We start from the raw sequence: 20941 nt of genomic DNA, 5'->3' as shown, positions 1-20941 counted from the left end.
TGAAAACACAAGTTGATGAGATTCCCTTATTGCGAACATTTTTCTGAATCTATAATCTTTCAGATTAAGCAGATTCTGTAATTTATTGGATAGTTTAAAAGCAACCACATCAGAATTGATGTATTATCGCATAAATGTAGTAGTTTATTTACAGAATGTTGTCCATAGCAACTCCACCTTCAGAAAATGGAATTAAACAAAGTAGCAGTGTGATTTAATAAAAAGACTTGGGCCTAGTGTGGTGGCACACGCCCTTAGCCCCAGTGCTCTAGAGGTAGGTCCAGGTCAGCCAGTCTGCCTAAAGGTTCCTCTGGTGAGCCATTCCTTTGTAGAAAGTTAAAATCTGTACTAACAGGTTATTTATTATTCATGGAACCTGTTTGATGTGGAAATAGAATCATGGTTGGAGCTAATGATGGCAATTTAAGCCTGCTGACTAAGAGAACAAAATTTGCAAAGACCAATTAATGACTTGCATGCTTTTTCTTTACCCTGACTAATTCCTTACTGGTAGGATCAATCTTTTCAGTATTTGCCTTCTGGTTCAATGAGCCAGAAAAGTAACTTTGTAGTATTAGAATGTCATCCAACTGTATATTTACTTTATTGTAAATAACGGTGAACAGTGGTCAATAAATAGTTTTATATTCCTTTAAAAAAGAAACATATACTTTAATATAGAATTAATGCAAGAAGAAAAATGTTCACCTAGTCATATTCATTTTTTCAAATATTTTGTCATTATGTTTGATTTAGGGGACAAGGGATAGATAGGAACAGTACTTGATTGCCTTAAGACTGTCTTAGCTATTGCTGTGATAAAATACCATAATCAAATGCAACTTTCACAAGAAAAAATTTATTTTATCATCAAAGGAAGTCAGGGCAGGAACTCAAGCAGGACAGGAACCTCAAGGTAGGATCCAAACCAAAGACCATGGAGGAGTGCCACTTACTGGCTTGCTATGTATGGCTCAGCCTGCTTTCTTATACTGTTAAGGACTACATGCCCAGAGGCGTTGCTGCCCACAATGGGCTTGACCCTCCTACAGTCTTCTAAGGGTGCATCCACATTAATACACACAAGCATATATACAAATGTTTAAGAGATGTCATTTCAAACAGTGAGCACAAAATTCGAGTTTTGAAAAAAAAATCTAGGGGCAAGGAGGACATATGAAGGACTCTTATTACTGTGATTGAATGAAAGCCTTCTAAATTATGAGACAAACTTAAAAATTTCAGTTATCAAAAATCACAGCTGTATGCTATGGCTCATGCCTATAATCTCAGCACTTGGGACACTAACATAGGAGGAATCATGATTATTCAAAGCTAACCTGGGCTAATATATATATATATTACAATATTATATTGTAATATTGGGCTATTACAATGAAGGACTCTTATTACTGTGATTGAATGAAAGCCTTCTAAATTATGAGACAAACTTAAAAATTTCAGTTATCAAAAATCACAGCTGTATGCTATGGCGGATTTCTGAGTTCGAGGCCAGCCTGGTCTACAGAGTGAGTTCCAGGACAGTATTACAATTATATTGTAATATTGGGCTATTATAATATATATATATATATATATATATATATATATATTACAAATATATATATATATATATTACAAATATATATATATTTGTAAAGCCCTAGTCTAAAACATGCAGAGTAAGCAGAAATCTGATCAGAATACTCCTCCACTTAAAACAGCCAGAGCAACAGAGAGAAACCCTGAATCAAAAAACAAAACAAAACCAGAGAGCAGCATCAGTATGCCAGTGAGGTCTACACAGGATGTACATGGTCTAACAATTTCACCAGTTCCCTTTCATCACGCCACGTCTATTCCACAATTCTGAAAGATTTAACTGCTTATACATTCCAAAACACATAACTCAGTGCTCTTCCATCTCTCCATCTGCACCCTTCCACTTCCGTATTCAAGAACACCACCTTCTCTTTCTATGGTTAATTCCTAGACCACCTTTATGCTTCTGATCAGAAGCAAACTCTGACAACGACGCATTATTGTGTGATGTAAAAGTTCCCCTGGGTATCCAACCCCACATCCCTGGACTCCACACAGAAAACTGAAATGCTTCTCCATGCCGAGTTTTCACAAAGGTTATTTCAACCTTTTTTTTTATTATTATTATTATTAAATACGTGTGTCTAACTCTGAGAATACACTCAAAAAGAGCTCTGATAAGATGAAATACCTTTTCTCTTTAAAAATATTTTAATTTATTATTTTTTATGTGCACTGGTGTTTTGTCTGAATGTGTGTCTATGCGATGGTGTCAGTTCCCCTGGAACAGGAGTTACAGACAGTTGTGAGCTGCCATGTGGGTGCTGGGAATTGAATTCGGGTCCTCTGGAAGACCAGTGGCTCTTAACCACTGAGCCATCTCTCTAGCCCCATTCTTTCTTATAACACTTTTCTAGTTAGATACAAACCTGTCTCCCCAGTATAGTTCTTAAATCCTGTGAGGCAGGCAGTGGTGGCGCACGCCTTTACTCCCAGCACTTGGGAGGCAGAGGCAGGCGGATTTCTGAGTTCGAGGCCAGCCTGGTCTACAGAGTGAGTTCCAGGACAGCCAGGACTACGCAGAGAAACCCTGTCTCGAAAAAACCCCAAAAAAAAAAAAAAAAGAAGAAGAAGAAGAAGAGGAGGAGGAGGAGGAGGAGGAGGAGGAGGAGGAGGAGGAGAAGGAGAAGGAGAAGAAGAAGAAGAAGAAGAAGGAAAGAAAGAGAGAGAGAGAGAAATCAATCAATCAAAGAAAGAAAGAGAGAAATCAATCAATCAATCCTGTGAACCACTTCCTAGATCAATGCTTAAGTTTGGGTAAAGTGGTCCTAGTACTTAAGACCCAGTATGAGACATACGACATTTTAAGATGCCATAAAATGACCACCGCCATCATATTGTTTCTAGCTGGGTTTGGGGATCTGACAGCGGTTGCTATTTTTAAATTCCTTGCAAAGCTGTCCCCGAAAGCTCTAATCTCACCTACAAGCTCAGTCCGGTTGGCGGCCATTTCTACTCAAAAACCACCAAAAGCCTAGACCGACAGCGGTGCGAGAGTTCAGTACTCAAGCCCCAATGGCGTTCACCTTCTCCAGGGAAGCTCCTCATCTTCCAGTTCGTTCTCTGTCACCGACCCCTCAATCATCGTCTCATCACTGTCGGAGTCTGAGGCCTGGGCACCTTTCTCCATCTTCGGCCCTCACGCAAGGGTTATTACTCTCTTCCTCTTGTTCCCTCTTGGCAAGCAAAAGGACGCTTCGTGGGAAGGGGGGAACTGAGAATTTACAATAAAATAAAATAAAATAAAATAAAATAAAATAAAAACTAACAAAGGGAAGGCCTCTCTGGGCGCCCAGGACGCCAAAATCTGCACAGGCTGTGCAGCATGGTCGTCGACGCGCCACCAGAGCGCAGCCGAGCACCACACGTCAGTGCTGCGCGCGCAATCCCAGGAACCCGCCAGGCCCAGGCCCCGCCCCCAGTGCGCCGAGGCCCCGCCCCTAGCTCCTGAAGCTCCTCCCCGGCTCCCCCTCCCTACTCACGACTGACCAGGATGTATAAAGACCACAAAGGTAGCCTTGTGAGTCTGCTTTGCTCTGAGATTCTGGTATACCAGGATGTGGTCGGACCCCCAAGGCTGGTTTGCTGCATTTTGCTAATACTTCTGATTCGATTATCTACACCTTCCTGCATGTCCCAGAGGCCCTGGCTCCAGAACATTCTGAAGGCAGAATCTTAGACTCAGCGGGTTTTACAGCCCACCAAGTGGCGTCTTACTTTTTAATCCCTTAAGATAATACGTCCCTAAATGTTCCCCTAAAAGAAATGTTTATCAAAGGTTTTCTGGTCCCCTAATCCAATAGATATACATTTTGTATAATTTTCTCACAACTATAAATTACTCTGAAATACAGATTATAAATGAAAAGAAGTAAAAATGCTTTTCCTCTTTATCAAATGTTAGAACAGTGGTGGTGCCTAGCAACGCCGAAAAATGATTATTTTCTCAGTGACGATCTAGGTTGTTGTTTTTTTTTAAATTCATTTGATGACTTTTAAAAATGTTCCCTCCCTCTCTCCCTCTCTCCCTCTCTCCCTCTCTCCCTCTGTCCCTCTCTCCCTCTCTCCCTCTGTCCCTCTCTCCCTCTCTCCCTCTCTCCCTCTCTCCCTCTGTCCCTCTCTCCCTCTCTCCCTCTCTCCCTCTCTCCCTCTCTCCCTCTCTCCCTCTCTCCCTCTCTCCCTCTCTCCCTCTCTCCCTCTCTCCCTCCCTCCTCCCTGGGATCAAACTTGGGTTATCAAGCTTGGGAAGTACTTTGCCACCCCACTCACCCCCTGAAGTGTCTTTTACAAACTACCTGAAAGTTGTTTATGGTTCTGAAGAGTGACCTTGGGGCCTGCTGTTCTCTAGACAAGTGTCTAACACTCAGCCCTGTCTCCAGAATTCTTTTGACTTTTTAAGTCAAGGTGTCACAGAGTTCCCTAGGCTGGCCTTCATCTAAGTTGTAGCCCAGGTTGGCTTTGAATTTGGCATCCCCCTGCCTCAGTCTTCTGAATTAAAAGCCTGCACTCCCAAGCTGAGCTTTATTTGAAGGTTTTAAAATCAAACTACAATTGTACAAGACATGTAGACAATTCAGCCAATAAAGACTCTGATTGCCTGGTCATGTCCGAAGTCTTAGTTTGTGTGAGCACAATCAGTGATGTCAGTCCAGCCGCACAAGTGTTCAAGAGACACATCACAGAGAGTGTCCATGTGCCATGTGAGGGCTTAAAGAATTTGTGTGTGTGTGTGTGTGTGTGTGTGTGTGTGTGTGTGTGTGTGTGTGTGTTGTCAAGTAAGTGAGTTTTGTAAGAACTAGGCTTTCCTGATGCCCTTTCCACTCCTTTTTGGTTGTTTTTTTTTTTTTTTTTTCCGGGAATAAACTCTTAGCAGAAAACGGCTATCATCTTTGCAGCCATCTGGGGCCATATATTTGCAGGTTGATACTTTTCCACCCTGACAAGAGACTTGTTTTTCTAGCATGATGTTTTTGCAAGCAGCCTACAACAACTGAGCACACGCTGATAAACATCTTGTTTTTCTCAGACATATCCTGGACTTGTTTAGTGTCCCCAGCTGCAAGGCACTTGTGGTAAAGTGTCTCCAGCTGCACTCCCCTGCTTGTGCTTATATACCCATGATTTTCTTTCAGTGAACAAGCCTTGATCAGAAAGCTTTGTCTTGGCTCCATTCTTCGAATCTCTTGCCCCTCCATCCCCACTCTCTTGCAGACCCCCTAGGGCAGAGTCAGTTTTTCTAATGAGAATTAGCAATATTTGAAACACAATGAAGAGGAGGCAGAGACAAACCTCCAGAAGGCCAGTAATATTACAAAGAAAAATAGTAACTGTAAAAATAAAGTTCAGAGTTTCAGTTGCAAGACGAGACAGAATAAGCAAGGCTTCAGTCCAAGAACCTATCCAGCTTCACAGTGCAAGCCGCTTCAGGGAGGGTGAGCTGAGTCAGAGAACTGAACCCTCCCGGGAAAGCCAAGCATTTCAGGGATGATGGGAGCCAGATACCCAAACAGCATCTGGGAAGAAATGGAACCCAGCTTTTTTAAAAATTAGTTTAGATTAAAATTTTTCATTGAAATACATCAAATACACAAAATCTGAGATTCACAATAATTGACTACTCTTAGAAGTCGCTAGGTACTGTTTATTATAAAATTAATAAAGCATCTATTCTGCCTTTCCTGCCGACTATCCTTTCCAATCCTCTATTTTAGGGTAACCATAGTTGATGAAGGGAAAGTATTCTTTATTTATAAAAATATATATTTTATTTTTTTGGAGAAAAGGTCTTGTTAAGAAATAAAATCTGATGGTTCATTTTCAAAGGTGTCTTGAACCAGCGTGTGTCTAGCTACAAATGAACAGAAAACACTAGGCTCCTGTAAATGCCTGTTAGTCTAGTTATTCGGGGTGGCAGCTTGCCTGTGATCCCACTGCTCAGGAGATACAGATAGAGAGAATTCCACCTAGCTTAGCTGAATCAGTGAGCTCTAGATTAAGTGAGAGACCCTGCCTTGGGAAATAAAGTGGAGTAAGGTTAAGGAGGATACCAGACATCAACTTCTAGCTTAACATGAACATACACACACATACACACACACCCTGTGTATGCCCACAGACATGCAAACATACATGCACATGCATGAGTATCACATATATGCACATACATCCACAAAACAAGCAAAAGACCTTTTCTCAAATAAGAAGAAAAAAAAAAAAAAAAACCCACTGGAAGGTAGGTCTGACTAACTGACTGACTTCGGAGAGGGAGATTTAGACCAGGGGGAGGGAAGGGAGAGGAAACTGCAGTCTAGATATAATATATGAGAGAAGAATAAAGAAAAAGAAAACTGGACACCACCACTAAGATAAATAGAATGGCTTTTTTAAATGCTGAAATTTAAAAATAGAAGAGGCCATGATAGACTGTCAGAGAATTAAAGAATAAAATGCAACATTCTGATGAAGCTAATACAGATTTTTGTCAACTAATCTGGAAAGTTTGACAAATTCTCCTTGCTGGTCTGTCCAAGCAAGCAACACTCACTGACAGCCTCGAAGCTGAGAAGTTTGTATTTCTGTCTCTTCTAGTCTCTTTTCTCTCCACAGCTATTTTCCTCACTTTATAGGAAGGACTAATTAAGAAACACATGCATTGTTTTTTTTTTTTAAGACACTAATGCAACTCAGGAAAGAAATATTTATTAAAATATCTTACAGGGTGTTTGTCGACTGACTTATTTAATCTATTTGCTTGGGTGGAAAGACCAACCATGTACAGATGATAACATGATGACTTTAAAATAAGTGTTTTCATATACTCTCAGGAAGAAATTTGATTCTGTGTGTATGTGTGCATGTGTGAGTGTGTGTGTGCGAGCATGCATGCATGTGTGTGTGTGTGAATATCAGCAGTGCCTACCAATGCCTTCCATATGATAACACCCTGCTCTCAGGAATTCATTCCTATACTGTCATTACAGTCACTAACTTTGGTTTTAAAAAACCAAAGAAACATCCGTAAAGTCCATCTTCAATAGAGGGTTCCTTATGAGAGTATCCCACTGACATCGGAGCAGGCTAGCCACAGCTCTACCCATGAACACACAGTTGTGTTACTTTGTTTATAAATGAAGAACAGCGACAGCTCTGGGACTTCATGTAAAAAGGCTCAAGCAAACTCTCCTGAGAATGGTGGCCATAATAGATTAACAAACACAGGTTTTAGCTTTGGATTATAGAGCACATCCATGGCTTGATTTGTGGGTTGCTTAGAAAGGCTAAGCGAATAATAGGGTGTAATAAGACCCTCCACACATAACATTCTACATCCAACCCTGCTGTTGCAGAAAAGCATAATCTTTTCCATATTAGAATAATTTATATATAAACAAATACACAACCTTTAGTGATCAGCTCAGTGTGTGCTTAAGTCATATATTTCTGTATGTATTTCTTAACACAATACATATAAACCTACAGGGATTTTTAGGTAAAGAAAAGCAGTATACAATCATTTTTAGCCTTAAAAATAGAGTTGGTCAAGCATGCCAGAACACACCTATAAATCCAGCACTCAAAAGTAGAGGCAGGGTGGGGTGGTAGCACTGGAGATGACACTGGTTAAAAGCACTTAGAGCTCTCCCTGAGGACCTAAGTTCAGTTCCCAGCATCCACATCAGGCAACTTAAAACCATATATAATTCTACATCTAGTGGTATCTGATGAATCTGGCTTCCTTGGGCACCTGCACTCACAAGCACACCATCACATACGTACACACATAATTAAAATAATAATAATAGCCTTCCTTTCTGCACCAGTGCCCAGAGCAGACTTTGAGAACCAGCTGTGCACCCAATCCCACAAAACCTAAAGGAGGCTATTCACATCCAGGAACTTAGTCACACCAGGATTTCAGGATCCCAGAGGCAGCATGACACCCAGGAGCTCTTGCACCCAGGATTTCAGGATCACAAGCTCAAAAAGGCAACTGGACTCTGCGGAGTTCTGAAGCAACCAAGATTGCGACGCGCTACCTCGCCGATAAGGAGCACGCCACACTCAGGATTCTTCTGACAGCATTTATTGAACAGCTCTTCAAGATGGTGAGGTGGAGGGAAGGACGCCAAGCTCAGAAAGCCCGCTGCTTAAATAGAGCTTTGGGAGACGTGCAGATCCTTCATTGGCTCAAATCTTTCATCCAATTGTCATACTCGGTTTTCGTGCCATGCGCAGGCGCATTCTCAAGTAAAGCTTCCGTGAAGAACCAGGAAGCAGAAGCCTGCGCCATCTTTTAATGGCAAATGCGGCTCCTCACATCTCCCCCTTCCTTATTAAACTGCAACAACAATCGAGGATTGTTAGGTTGCCGATCTAGCCCACCGTTCTACCGATAGGCGTTCAAGGCAGTTAAACAGTACGAGACCCTCCACACCTTTTATCCCGTGCAATGGGAACCTGAGCCACGGGAAGTGTGGAGGACCACCACTAGGATACCTGGTGCAATGGGAACATGAGCCCTCAGGATATCCTATTACGTGATGGTGTCTCATTGTTTAAGCAGATTCAACCAGGCTTGAGGGGATGTTCCCTGCTCCACGGCAAGCAATGCTTGCGTGATCACCACCTTATCCTTTTGATGTTGTTGTTTGAATTTTCAGAGCAACCAGAGGGTAAGCAGCACTCCCCCAAAGATCATGCAGCCAAATAACCCTACCCCCACCCATTCCTTAAAGTAAGAAAAGTATTTATATACACAAGCAGGAGAACACAGGTGAAAACACTTTACCACATGCACCATACAGCTGAGGTCACTAAATAGCAAAACAAGCTATGTGGGATAAACAATATATTTATCAGAGTGTGCTTCAGCTGTTATAGGCTTTTGACAACCAAGTCTTTCATCAGGGTATATGGTTCCAGATGGCTGCAAAGTTGATCTAGCTGCTTTTATCTGTTGCCATACCAAAGCCATCAGTTTGTTGAACAGCATGAACCCGAGAGACAAAAGACTTAATATCTAAACTGTTGATATAAAAGCAACACTCTTTAAGGCAACACACAACTTCCCCTGTTGGAGAAGTGAAAGGTCTAAGCCTTGTACCCACAAATTTATACCAATGAAATCCTTGAATTTTGCATCAGCTTAGTAACAATTATACAGATTAAGACAGCCTAATATTAACCACCTCAGTCCCCAAGTCCAGGGAATTGGGGCGCCGACTCCTCATTAACTTCTTCAAGCTGAACATGGGCGTTGACTTTTAGAAGAGGAATGAGGGGAAGGGTAAATTGATAAGCATCTGAAGTCTGTCTTAACTGCATCCAGCTGAAGTTCAGGGCATCAGTGAACATGCAGGTGATAAGATTCATTCTCCAAAGCTGTGTATTCTGCAATATACAAATCTCAAAACAAGTTTTAGTATCAAGATAATTATTTTGATTCTCTGGAATCTAGTGTTCTGGAGGCCTACCTCTGTCATGTCTGATCCATATAATTCTGGAAGACATAACCACTACCTTAATGACCTCATCAGAAAACACATAGAAAAACCTTTTTTTCCAAATTAACCTTTCCTTAAGCCAGTAACTAGAAAAACCTTTACATTGAGTTTTTATCCAGAAAAATATTATACAACTCAGAATCACACCCATTTTGAAAGTTAAATCAATTAACATTATCATTCTGCTTAGCTCTCTGTCTAGAGCAGCCTTCTATTTATTCCTCGTGTCTTTAAAGCCTTTTTCATCTGTTTTTACTCACTTATTTCTTGCCCCATTTTTGTTACTATAACATTTATCTGTTTGGCTCTCTTGACTCAGAGCAGCCTGCAATTTACTCCTTGCATCTTTAAATCCTTTTTCATCTGTTTCTATTTACTTATTTCTTGCCCCGTTTTTGTTACTATGCAATCACCTTTGTTTCACTTCCGAATTCAACCAGCTCCGTCAGTTGACTGGTTCTCCAGCGCAGGGTGTCTTCCACTGTATCCCGCTTACTGGAGTTCTTGCAGAAAAGTGTCTAGACTCTCCGCGCCGCCAGTTCTGAATCCTCTGCGAGCCAACAGGGTCCTTCCTGACTGGTCAAAACTCCGAGATGTTTGGCTTCATCCCGGGTTTCGGTTCCACTTGCTACGCGCTACCTCGCCGATAAGGTGCACGCCACACTCAGGATTCTTCTGACAGCATTTATTGAACAGCTCTTCAATATGGTGAGGTGGAGGGAAGGACTCCGAGCTCAGAAAGCCCGCTGCTTAAATAGAGCTTTGGGAGACGTGCAGATCCCTCATTGGCTCAAATCTTTCATCCAATTGTCATACTCGGTTTTCACGCCATGTGCAGGCGCATTCTCAAGTAAAGCTTCCGTGAAGAACCAGGAAGCAGAAGCCTGCGCCATCTTTTAATGGCAAATGCGGCTCCTCACACAAGATAACAGGAAAGAAAGGCTCCAGTCAGGGACAGTGAGTGCAGGTAGCACTAGAGATAACCAGATGGCAAAAGGCAAGAAAAGAACATAAACAACAGAAACCAAGGTTACTTGGCAGCATCAGAACCTAGATCTCCCACCTGAGCAAGTCCTGAATACCCCATGACACTGGAAAAGCAAGATTCAGATTTAAAATATCGTCTCATAATGATGATAGAGGACTTTAAGAAGGACATAAATAACCCCTCAAAGAAATATGGATAATAAAGATAAACAGGTAGAAGCCCTTAAAGAGGAAACACAAAAAATCCCTTAAAGAATTACAAAAAAACACAAACAGGTGAAGAAAATGAACAAAACCATCCAGGACATAAAAATGGAAGTAGAAACAATAAAGAAATCACAAAGTGAGGCTACCCTGGAGATAGAAAACCTAGAAAAGAGATCAGGAGTCATAGACACAAGCATCACCAACAGAATATGAGAGATAAAAGAGAGAATCTCATGTGCAGAAGATACCATAGAAAATATTGACACAAATGTCAAAGAAAACGCAAGTGCAAAACGTTCCTAACCCAAAACATCCAGAAATCTAGAACACAATGAGAAGACCAAACCTAAGGATAATAAGTATAGATGAGAGTGAAAATTCCCAAGTTAAAGGGCCAATAAATATCTTCAACAAAATTATAGAAGAAAACTTCCCTAACCTAAAGAAAGAGATGCCTGTGAACATACAAGAAGCCTACAGAACACCAAATAGACTAGACCAGAAAACAAATACTCCCTGTCACATAATAATCAAAACCCCAAATGCACAAAAAAAGAAAGAATATTAAAAGCAGTAATGGGAAACGGTCAAGTAACTTATAAAGGCAGACCTATAAGAATTACACCAGAATTATCACCAGAGATTATGAAAGCTAGAAGATCCTGGGCAGATGTCATACAGACCCTAAGAGAACACAAATGCCAGCCCAGGCTAGTATACCCAGCAAAACTCTCAATTACCATAGATAGAGAAACCAAGATATTTCATGACAAAACCAAGTTTACACAATGTATTTCCACAAATCCAACCCTACAAAGGATAATAGAGGGAAAACTCGACCACAAGGAAGGGAATTATACACTAGAAAAAGCAAGAAAGTAATCTTCTTTCAACAAAACCAAAAGAAGATAACCATACAAACATAATTTCACCTCTAATAACAAAAATAATAAGAAGAAACAATCAGTATTCCTTAATATCTCTTAACATCAATGGACTCAATTCCCCCAATAAAAAGACATAGACCAGCATACTGAATACATAAACAGGACCTAGAATTTTGCTACATACAGGAAATGTATCTCATTGATAAAGACAGACACTACCTCAGAGTAAAAGGCTGGAAAACAATTTTCTAAGCAAATGGTCCCAAGAAACAAGCTGGAGTAGCCATTCTAATATCGAATAAAATGGACTTTCAACCTAAAGTTATCAAAAAAGATGAGGAAAGACACTTCATACTTGTCAAAGTAAAAATCAACCAAGATGACCTCTCAATTCTGAATATCTATGCTCCAAATGCAAGGGCACCCACATTCATAAAAGAAATTTTATTAAAGCTCAAAGCACACATTGCACCTCACACAATAATAGTGGGAAACTTCAATATCCCACTCTCAGCAACGGACAGATCATAGAAACAGAAACTAAACAGACACAGTGAAACTAACAAAAGTTATGAATAAAATGTATTTAACAGATACCTATAGAACATTTCACCCTAAAACAAAAGAATATACCTTCTTCTCAGCACCTCATGCTACCTTCTCCAAAATGGCCCATGTAACTGGTCACAAAACAGGCCTCAACACATACCAGAAAATTAAAATAATCCCATTCATTCTAACAGATCACCACGGACTAAGACTAGTCTTCAATAATGGCAAAAACAACGGAAAGCCCACATACACATGGAAACTGAACAACACTCTACTCAATGATAACTTGGTCAGGGAAGAAAGAAGAATGAAATTAAAGACTTTTTAGAATTTAATGATAATGAAGGCTCGTCATACGGAAACTTGTGGAACACAATGAAAGCAGTGTTAAGAGGAAAACTCATAGCTCTAAGTGCCTACAAAAAGAAACTGGAGAGAGCACACACTAGCAGCTTGACAGCTGACCTGGAAGCTCTAGAATAGAAGTAAATACACCCAAGGGGAAATGAAGACAGGAAATAATCAAACTCAGGGCTGAAATCAACCAAGTAGAAACAAAAAGAACTATACAAAGAATCAACAAAATCAGGAGCTGGTTCTTTGAGAAAAATCAACAAGATAAACACTAGATGCTGAGAAAGCATTTGACAAAATTCAACACCCCTTCATGGTAAAATCTTCGAAAAGATCATGAATCCAACACCCATACCTAAACATAGTAAAAGCAATATACAGCAAACCAGTAGCCAACATCAAACTAAATGGAGAGAAACTTGAAGCAATCACAAAGATCAGGCACTAGACAACACTGCCCACTCTCTTCCTACCTATTCAATACAGTACTGGAAGACCTAGCTAGAGCAATTAGACAACAAAAGGGGGTCAAAGGGATACAAACTTGAAAGGAAGAAGTCAAAGTATCACTGTTTGTAAAACGTCCACCAGAGAACTCCTAAACCTGATAAACAACTTCAGCAAAGTGGCTGGATATAAAATTAACTCAAACAAATCAGTAGCCTTCCTCTACTCAAATTATAAACAGACTCAGAAAGAAATTAGGGAAATGACACCCTTCACAATAGTCACAAATAACATAAAATACCTGGGTGTGAATCTAACCAAGCAAGTGAAAGATCTTTATGACAAGAAGTTCAAGTCCCTGAGGAAAGAAATCGAAAAAGATCTCAGAAGATGGAAAGATCTCCCATGCTCATGGATTGGTAGGATTCATATAGTAAAAAATGGCCATCTTGCAAAAAGCAATTTACAGATTCAATGCAATCCTCATCAAAATTCCAACTCATTTTTTTCATAGTTAGAAAGGTCAATTTGCAAATCCATTTTAATAAGAATGGATCAATTTGCATTCTTCTATAAACTGACCTCCAGTTGAACCAGCAACATTCGTTGAAAATGCTGTCTTCTATTCCCCTATAACAAAACCCAGGATAGTGAAAACTGTTCTCAACAATAGAAGATCTTCTGGGAAATCACCATCCCTGACCTTAAGCTCTACTACAGAGCAATAGTGATAAAAACTGCATGGTATTGATACAGAGACAGGCAGGAATATCAATGGAATAGAATTGAAGACCCAGAGATGAACCCATACACCTATGGTCACTTGACCTTTGACAAATGAGCTAAAACCATCCAGTGAAAAAAAGACAGCATTTTCAACAAATGTTGCTAGTTCAACTGGAGGTCAGCTTGTAGAAAAATGCAAATTGATCCATTCTTATCTCATTGTACAGAGCTCAAGTCCAAGTGGATCAAGGACCTCCACATAAAACCAGTCACACTGAAACTAATAGAAGAGAAAGTCGGGAAGAGTCTCCAATACATGGGCACAGGGGAAAAGTTCCTGAACAGAACACCAGTGGCTTGTGCTCTAAGATCAAGAATTGACAAATGGGACCTCATAAAATTTCAAAACTTCTGTAAGGCAAAGGACACTATCAATAGGACAAAACAGCAACAAACAGACTCGGAAAAGATCTTTACCAATCCTACATCTGATAGAGGGCTAATATCCAATATATACAAAGAACTCAAGAAATTAGATTCCAGACAATCAAATAACCCTATTAAAAATGGGGTGCAGAGCTAAACAAAGAATTCTCAACTGAGGAAATTCGAATGGTCAAAAAGCACCTAAAGAAATGTTCAACATCCTTCGTCATAAGGGAAATGCAAATCAAAGAGATTCCACCTCACACCAGTCAGAATGGCTAAGATCAAAAACTCAGGTGACAGCAGATGCTGGCAAAGATGTGGAGAAAGAGGAACACTCCTCCATTGTTGGTGGGATTGTAAGCTGGTACAACCACTCTGGAAATCAGTCTGGTGCTCCCTCAGAAAACTGGACATAGTATTACCTGAGGGACCAGCTATACTACTCCTAGGCATATACCCAAAAAATTCTCCAACACAAAACAAGGACACCTGTTCCACTATGTTCATAGCAGCCTTATTTATAATAGCTAGAAGCTGGAAACAACCCAGATGTCCTTCAACAGAAAAATCTATACTACATTTACACAATGGAGTACTATTCAGCTATTAAAAAACATGAATTCATGAAATTCTTAAGCTAATAAATGGAGCTAGAACATATCATCCTGAGAGAGGTAACCCAATCACAAACGAACACTCATGGTATGCACTCACTGAAAAGTGGATATTAGCCCAAAAGCTCACAATACCTAAAATACAACACACAGACCACATGAAACTCAAGAAAAAGGAAGACCAAAGTGTAGGTGCTTTGGTCCTTCTTAGAAGGAGTAACAAAATACTCATGGGAACAAAAAAGGAGACAAAGTTTGAAGCAGAGACTGGAGAATGCCTCACCTGGGGATTCATCCCAGGTGCAATCACCAAATGCAAACACTGTTGTTGATGCCAGGAAGTGCATGCCAACAGCAGCCTGATAAACCTGTCTCCTAAAAGGCTCTGCCAGAGCCTGACATATACAGAGGCAGATGCTTGGAGCTAACCATTGAACTGATAACTGGGCCCCCAATGGAGGAGTTAAAGAGACTGAAGGAGCTGAAGGGGCTTGTGGAGCCCCATTGGAGACCAACAATAACAATATCAAAACCAACCAGAGCTCCCAGGGTCTGAAGCGCCAGCCTGGGAACACACATGAAGGTACCCATGTCTCTAGCTGTATATGTAGTGAAGGATGGCCTTGTCGGGTATCAGTGGGAGAGGAGATCCTTGGTTCTGTGAAGGTTGGATGCCCCAGCATGGGGAAATTTTATGGCTGGGAGGTGGGAGTGAGCAGATGAGTGGGGCCATACCCTCATAGAAGTAGGAGTAGGAGGGATGGGATAAGAGGTTTCTGGGGTGGGGGGTGGGGGGTGGAGAAAGGGTATAACATCTGAAATGTAAATAAATAAAATATCCAATAATAATAATAAAAACACAGATAATGGAACTGGCTATTACAGTCTTTTGAGACTTTTTGTAAGCAATTTAATATTACTCATATTACTGGGATTCATTATAATCGTCGAGGACAAGGTATTGTAGAAGGGGTCCATGGAAATTTAAAACAATATCTTCATAAAATAAAAAAGGGAGGTATATCCCCATATAACACAAATTTATTTAAATCATGTTATTTTTATTTTAAATTTTTAAAAAATTTGGATGACACGGAACTTTCTGCTGAGTGTCTATGGCATCCTACAACTAGGCATACTTATGCATAGGTGAAAAGGAAGGATCCACTTACTGGCATATGGCACGATCCCGATCAGGTGTCTAATATGGGGAAGAGGGCATGTTTATGTTTTTTCTGCAGGATGCTGAAGGAGCATGGTGGCTGCCAGAATGATGGCTGAGACATACTGATACCAGGACAAAGATTGATGCTGACATGTGAGCTTGCTGAGTTCCCTGACAATGGTGACTGGGAAGCTGTTTTGGACATATGTTCCTGACCTACCCTTGCTTTTCTACATCCCAGATGAGACAGGCGGTCTTGCCTCAAGTTTTTAGACCTTGTGGAACAGAGAATGAAAAAGAGAAATTATAATGACTCTTGTATTTTTCTTAAATGTGACAAGTTATTTGGACTCAATCACAGACTGGTCTAGAAATCAATCCAATATTGGAAATAACAATCTTCATTTGGAAGGCTGGATCTGGACATTTTCAGAGACATATTTGGAAGTTAGCTGCAGTTCTCTATGATGTTATGTTAGCAGGAGATAAAGTTAGGACAGGATATGGATTTCAAACAAGTGTTAGTACATGTGTTAAGAATCTTTTAATTGTCAAGTTAAAATTACTTTTGTTTCTTCTACAGTATTTAATGTAAGTTGCATTGATTGTACACTTTCTAGTTGTGTTAGTGTGTTGAAACCTGTCATGTCTGTTATGAGGGGTCTATCAACCAGTTTTTGTTTTATTGCCCTGAGTATTACAGAACCTTGGTTTTCTGAAAAAAAGCTTGCAAGTACTGGAAGAAATGAGTCAGGCTTTAAGCAGAAGCAAGAGGGTAGTGGGCTTGATTATTGCTGGTATAACAGCTTTAATTACATTAATTGCTAGCACCACTGCTTCTGCAGTTGCTTTGACACAAGAATTTAAGACAGCTACTTTTGTTAATCATTTAGCAAAACAATGTTACTAATGTGTTGAGTTTACACGAGGATTTATATAGCCGTTTGGACCAATGGATTGATGCTCTTTGTCCTATTCAAATTATTGGAAGGAGGTTCAGAGCTTGAGAGTAAGGAACCATCTCGAGTGCCATATCAAATACCAATGGAGTTGTGTTACTTCTAGCATTTATAATGATAGTCATTATAATTAGGAAAAAGTTTAAAGACACTTGCAGGGTATCTGGCATAAGTTCAGCACCTCTCTGGATGTTTTAACTTTGCATGGTGAGATTATGAATTTAAAGAAGGCTGCTCTGCTGAGCAGATACTGCTGATAAAATTATCCATGGCTTGAGGTCAGTATTTCTATTTTGGTCAAGCTTCAAGAATGGCATATATAGTTTGAGCATGCTAGCCCTTTTTGTCCTGGGAATACTTTTATTCCCGCCCATCGAGTTAAAACTTGTCTTTAACAACATCAATATGCTGGCAGCCAAAGTACAAGGATGGCTTGAACCTAAAAATGGGCCCCCAGACAGAGTTATTAATTTAACAGGCTGGCAAGCCAAGGACAGGTAAGATTCTATACAGAGCCTTACCAATGTAAGACAGAAATGCATTGCTTTTCATAATGCATATTCCACGAAGGGTAACAAAGGCATTCTTGTCAGAATGACCTAAGATAGGCTCAGTCATATTTATGAAATAAAAAAGGGGGAGATGTGAAGAGCTTTTGGGGCTGCTTGGCAAGAATCTAACATTGGCCAAGGACAAGGAAATGGGCTTCAGGCAGGAATCTGACATTAGGCTAGAAGAAAGAAGTAATTGTAAACAGGAATTTAAATCTTAGGCTAGAACAAAGAAGTAATTTCAGGTAGGAATCTAAATTTTAGGTTAGAACAAAGAAGAAGGGTTCAGGGCTGGAGAGATGGCTCAGTGGTTAAAGAGCACTGACTGCACTTCCAGAGGTCCTGAGTTCAAATCCCACCAACCACATGGTGGCTCACAACCATCTGTAATGAGATCTGATGCCCTCTTCTGGTATGTCTGAAGACAGCTACAGTGTACTCATATATAATAAATAAATAAATCTTAAAAAAAAAAAAAAAGAAGTAGGGTTCAAGCATGAAAATGACTTTGGGCTAGGACAAGGAAGTAGTCTCAGATATTTTGGTCATTCTGATAAGCCCTTAGAAACAGTGATCATGGGACTTTGTTTATTGTCTTACTTGTTCCTTGACTGTGTGCATCTATCGTATTGCTAGTTCCTCAACCTAGAACTGAACTTAATACTTGCGTGTAATTAAAATGGTATAAAAGCAATAAATCAATAAATAAATATTTTAAAAATTAAAACACACATACAAACAAACAAAACCATGAAGACTGAGTACAAGTGATAGTTGAAATCATCAGAGCTGGTAGGGTTAAAATTGAACATGTGAAACAAAATAAATAACTAGCCAAGAACAACCAGAAAAATTAAAATAGCATTTATATACTGGAAAAATAATAATCATAAATTGTTCTTTAAAGGTGGACAAAGGTAAATTATAAATAAAAAAATAAAAAATAAATAAATAAATAAATTCAAGGTCACCCCTGGCTACATAGAAAATTTTTACTGAGCCTGGATCACATGAGCCTTGTCTAAATAAAGAAGGAAGAGAAAGGTAAAACTAATAAAAATAAGCAACATAATAAAATCATCAAATGTAATCGTTTCTGGACCAATACCATTGTCAAATAGACAACCTTCAGTATATAACTAAATCAACTGTGTAAATATATTTAAATTAATATAATTGTGTGCCTACTGATACAGGAAAAGAAACAAAACCAAAAGAGCTTAATGACTGTTTTGATGCCAGGCAATGCAATGCAATGGGTTTTTTTTTTTTTTTTTCAATAGTACAGTCATGTGTCATCCAAGGACAGACAGTACTGAGAATGTTCTGCTAGGAGATTGTTTCATCACTTTGCAAACATCATAGAATGTCCTTGTACAATCTGAAATGACACAGGTCAGTCCCTGCACATGGGCTCTTGATGCAATGAAGGCTGAGCAATGAGCAGATGTAAGTGGTGTCTGGCTCCCAGAGAGGTTACCAGCAATTCTCGGTACTCCTTTGCATGAAGGTGCATGAGGTTCTGTCTTCATGAGATAATGGCGTTGTCTCTGTGTCTTTTCTAAGGGAACCAAATATATTAAATTAGAGCCCACGCTACCTTCCTTTAGGCCTCCTTATAACCACAACAAGAGGAAACACTCTGCTTCTCAAAGAGATGTCATCTGAAGTGCTGGGAAGAACACTAAGCAAGCCAGCAGATTGCTCCTTGTTTTAACATGGAAGCACTTAAGCCAAAGTCATGAAGATGCTATTTTCTCAATCCCAGCACTCTGGAGGCAGAGGCTGGCAGATTTCTGTGAGATTGAGAATAGTCTGATCTACACAGTGAAGCACTGTCTCAAAAAAATGTACAGTAACTGATAATATCTAGACATTCATGTTCACTCGCCTGTCATCCGTTGACTCAAGCAGGGCAACTTGTAGACCTAGAGAATCCTTCTGTGTGAATGCACCACACAGATATGCTATTTTGTGCCTTTATATTTTCTATTTTTTTACTGCACTTTTCTACGTTTAGGAACACAAATGCATTGCTTAAAGTAGTCAATACTATCACACACTATACAGGTTTAAGGTCTTGACATACACTGTGGCATAAAAATCTAGGTTTTAGTACAGACACTGTGATATTTGTACAAGGATGAAATAACCTGCAGGTGCTTTTCTTAGTCTGTATCTCCATCATTAAGTCATGTATAGATTGCCCATTGTGGTACAGGCACTAAAAGTCGTAAGGTCAAAACTGGTTCTCAGTGCTCCTAGCAAAGAGTAATGTGAGGTTTCTCTTTTTTCTTTTTAATGGAAGGTCAAAGTTGAAACTTAGTTAATCAGCTACAGGCTAGTTTCATGAGTTAAGATCAAACAGTCAATCAATGTTGGCAGGCCTTGACTGGGACAGATAAAACACAAGGCATGCAATTATGATGACTACAAACCCAACTAACGTGGGCATGATGGTCCAATGAGTCATCCTTCCCTCTAACATTCAATTCACCTACTGGTTTTCTTTTTACCTGGACTGCTTCAGCCTTCCAGCTTGTATGCATTCCCTCTAAAGTAATGCCAGTGTTGTTGGATGGTGCAATACCCCATCTTCCTCTCCGAGAATTGAGATGTTTTATTTCCAGGTTCTCTTCACTCTCGTAATTAAACGCAGCCTCTGACCTGTAGTGGTGAGTGGGAAGGACAGAGAAAGAAAGGCTGGAAAGGCCATGCCGTGGTGCCAGCTTGTGACAAGTGTTAGATTTGAAAGGCGTTTCAATAACAAACGTAACATCATAAAGTCAGTTCTACATATATTTCTTAAAGTCTACAAGCTTATAATTAAGTAAATCATATTAAACATGATTGCAATGTGCATAAACACTCATTAATTTTTAGTTCTTTTGACACATTTTACTTCAGAGTAGAAATAAGGAATCAAGAGGCCATAATGTATAGAACACATCTGCTATATAAATTAAATATAACGTATACTATGACAGACTCTTCTAATGCTGCAGATCCTAGATTTCCCCCTCACAAAGACTCTGTGCTTGGCCAAATTTCAATCCGGCTTCTCAATCCTAGTTCTAGAATATATTCCATTCAAACCTGTAGCTTTCCCAAAGGTCGCTGATAAACCAGCATAGCAAAAAAAAAATCTCCAACCCTAAGTACCTGACTACCATATCTAGTTCCTCTTCCTCCGTCTCCCCGCAGAGATGTCCTATCACACTGGCCTATATATTCAGAAAGAATCCTATTAGGCCTGTTGCATCATCATCATCATCATCACCACCACCATTATCATCATCTCCCTACTCCTACTATTTTAGCCCTTAATAACATTCCATTCACTGAGTCCCCACACCTGGCTACCAATTCCCACTGTCCATACTAAATGCTCATCTGAGCCCAGTTTCTGTTCTCCACTATCAGAACCTGGTACAAAGACTCTGGTGCCTATCAGGAAA

General features: G+C 39.9%; 1 protein-coding gene and 1 long non-coding RNA gene across 2 annotated transcripts in view; both read right to left on the bottom strand.

Moving 5' to 3' along the window:
* The window catches only part of Ankrd31 (ankyrin repeat domain 31), a 162627-nt gene extending 159152 nt beyond the window's left edge, over positions 1-3475 (bottom strand). Inside the window, exon 1 of the mRNA XM_076927219.1 lies at positions 3129-3475. Coding sequence (XP_076783334.1) covers positions 3129-3232 — 104 coding nt within the window. The 5' untranslated portion in view covers positions 3233-3475. The remainder of the gene's footprint in view (positions 1-3128) is intronic.
* A 14858-nt stretch (positions 3476-18333) lies between these two features.
* Positions 18334-20913, bottom strand: LOC143440421 (uncharacterized). The gene is made up of 3 exons (XR_013108115.1): positions 20646-20913; positions 20000-20150; positions 18334-19044 (listed from the first exon to the last, which is right to left on the bottom strand). It is a non-coding gene; the product is annotated as an uncharacterized LOC143440421 (long non-coding RNA).
* Between the last annotated feature and the right edge of the window lie 28 nt (positions 20914-20941).

This window comes from Arvicanthis niloticus, chromosome 29, assembly GCF_011762505.2.
Source record: "Arvicanthis niloticus isolate mArvNil1 chromosome 29, mArvNil1.pat.X, whole genome shotgun sequence".
Classification (NCBI taxonomy): domain Eukaryota; kingdom Metazoa; phylum Chordata; class Mammalia; order Rodentia; family Muridae; genus Arvicanthis; species Arvicanthis niloticus.
The sequence above is the reverse complement of the archived record's forward strand: the minus strand, read 5'-3'. Positions and strand labels throughout refer to the sequence as shown.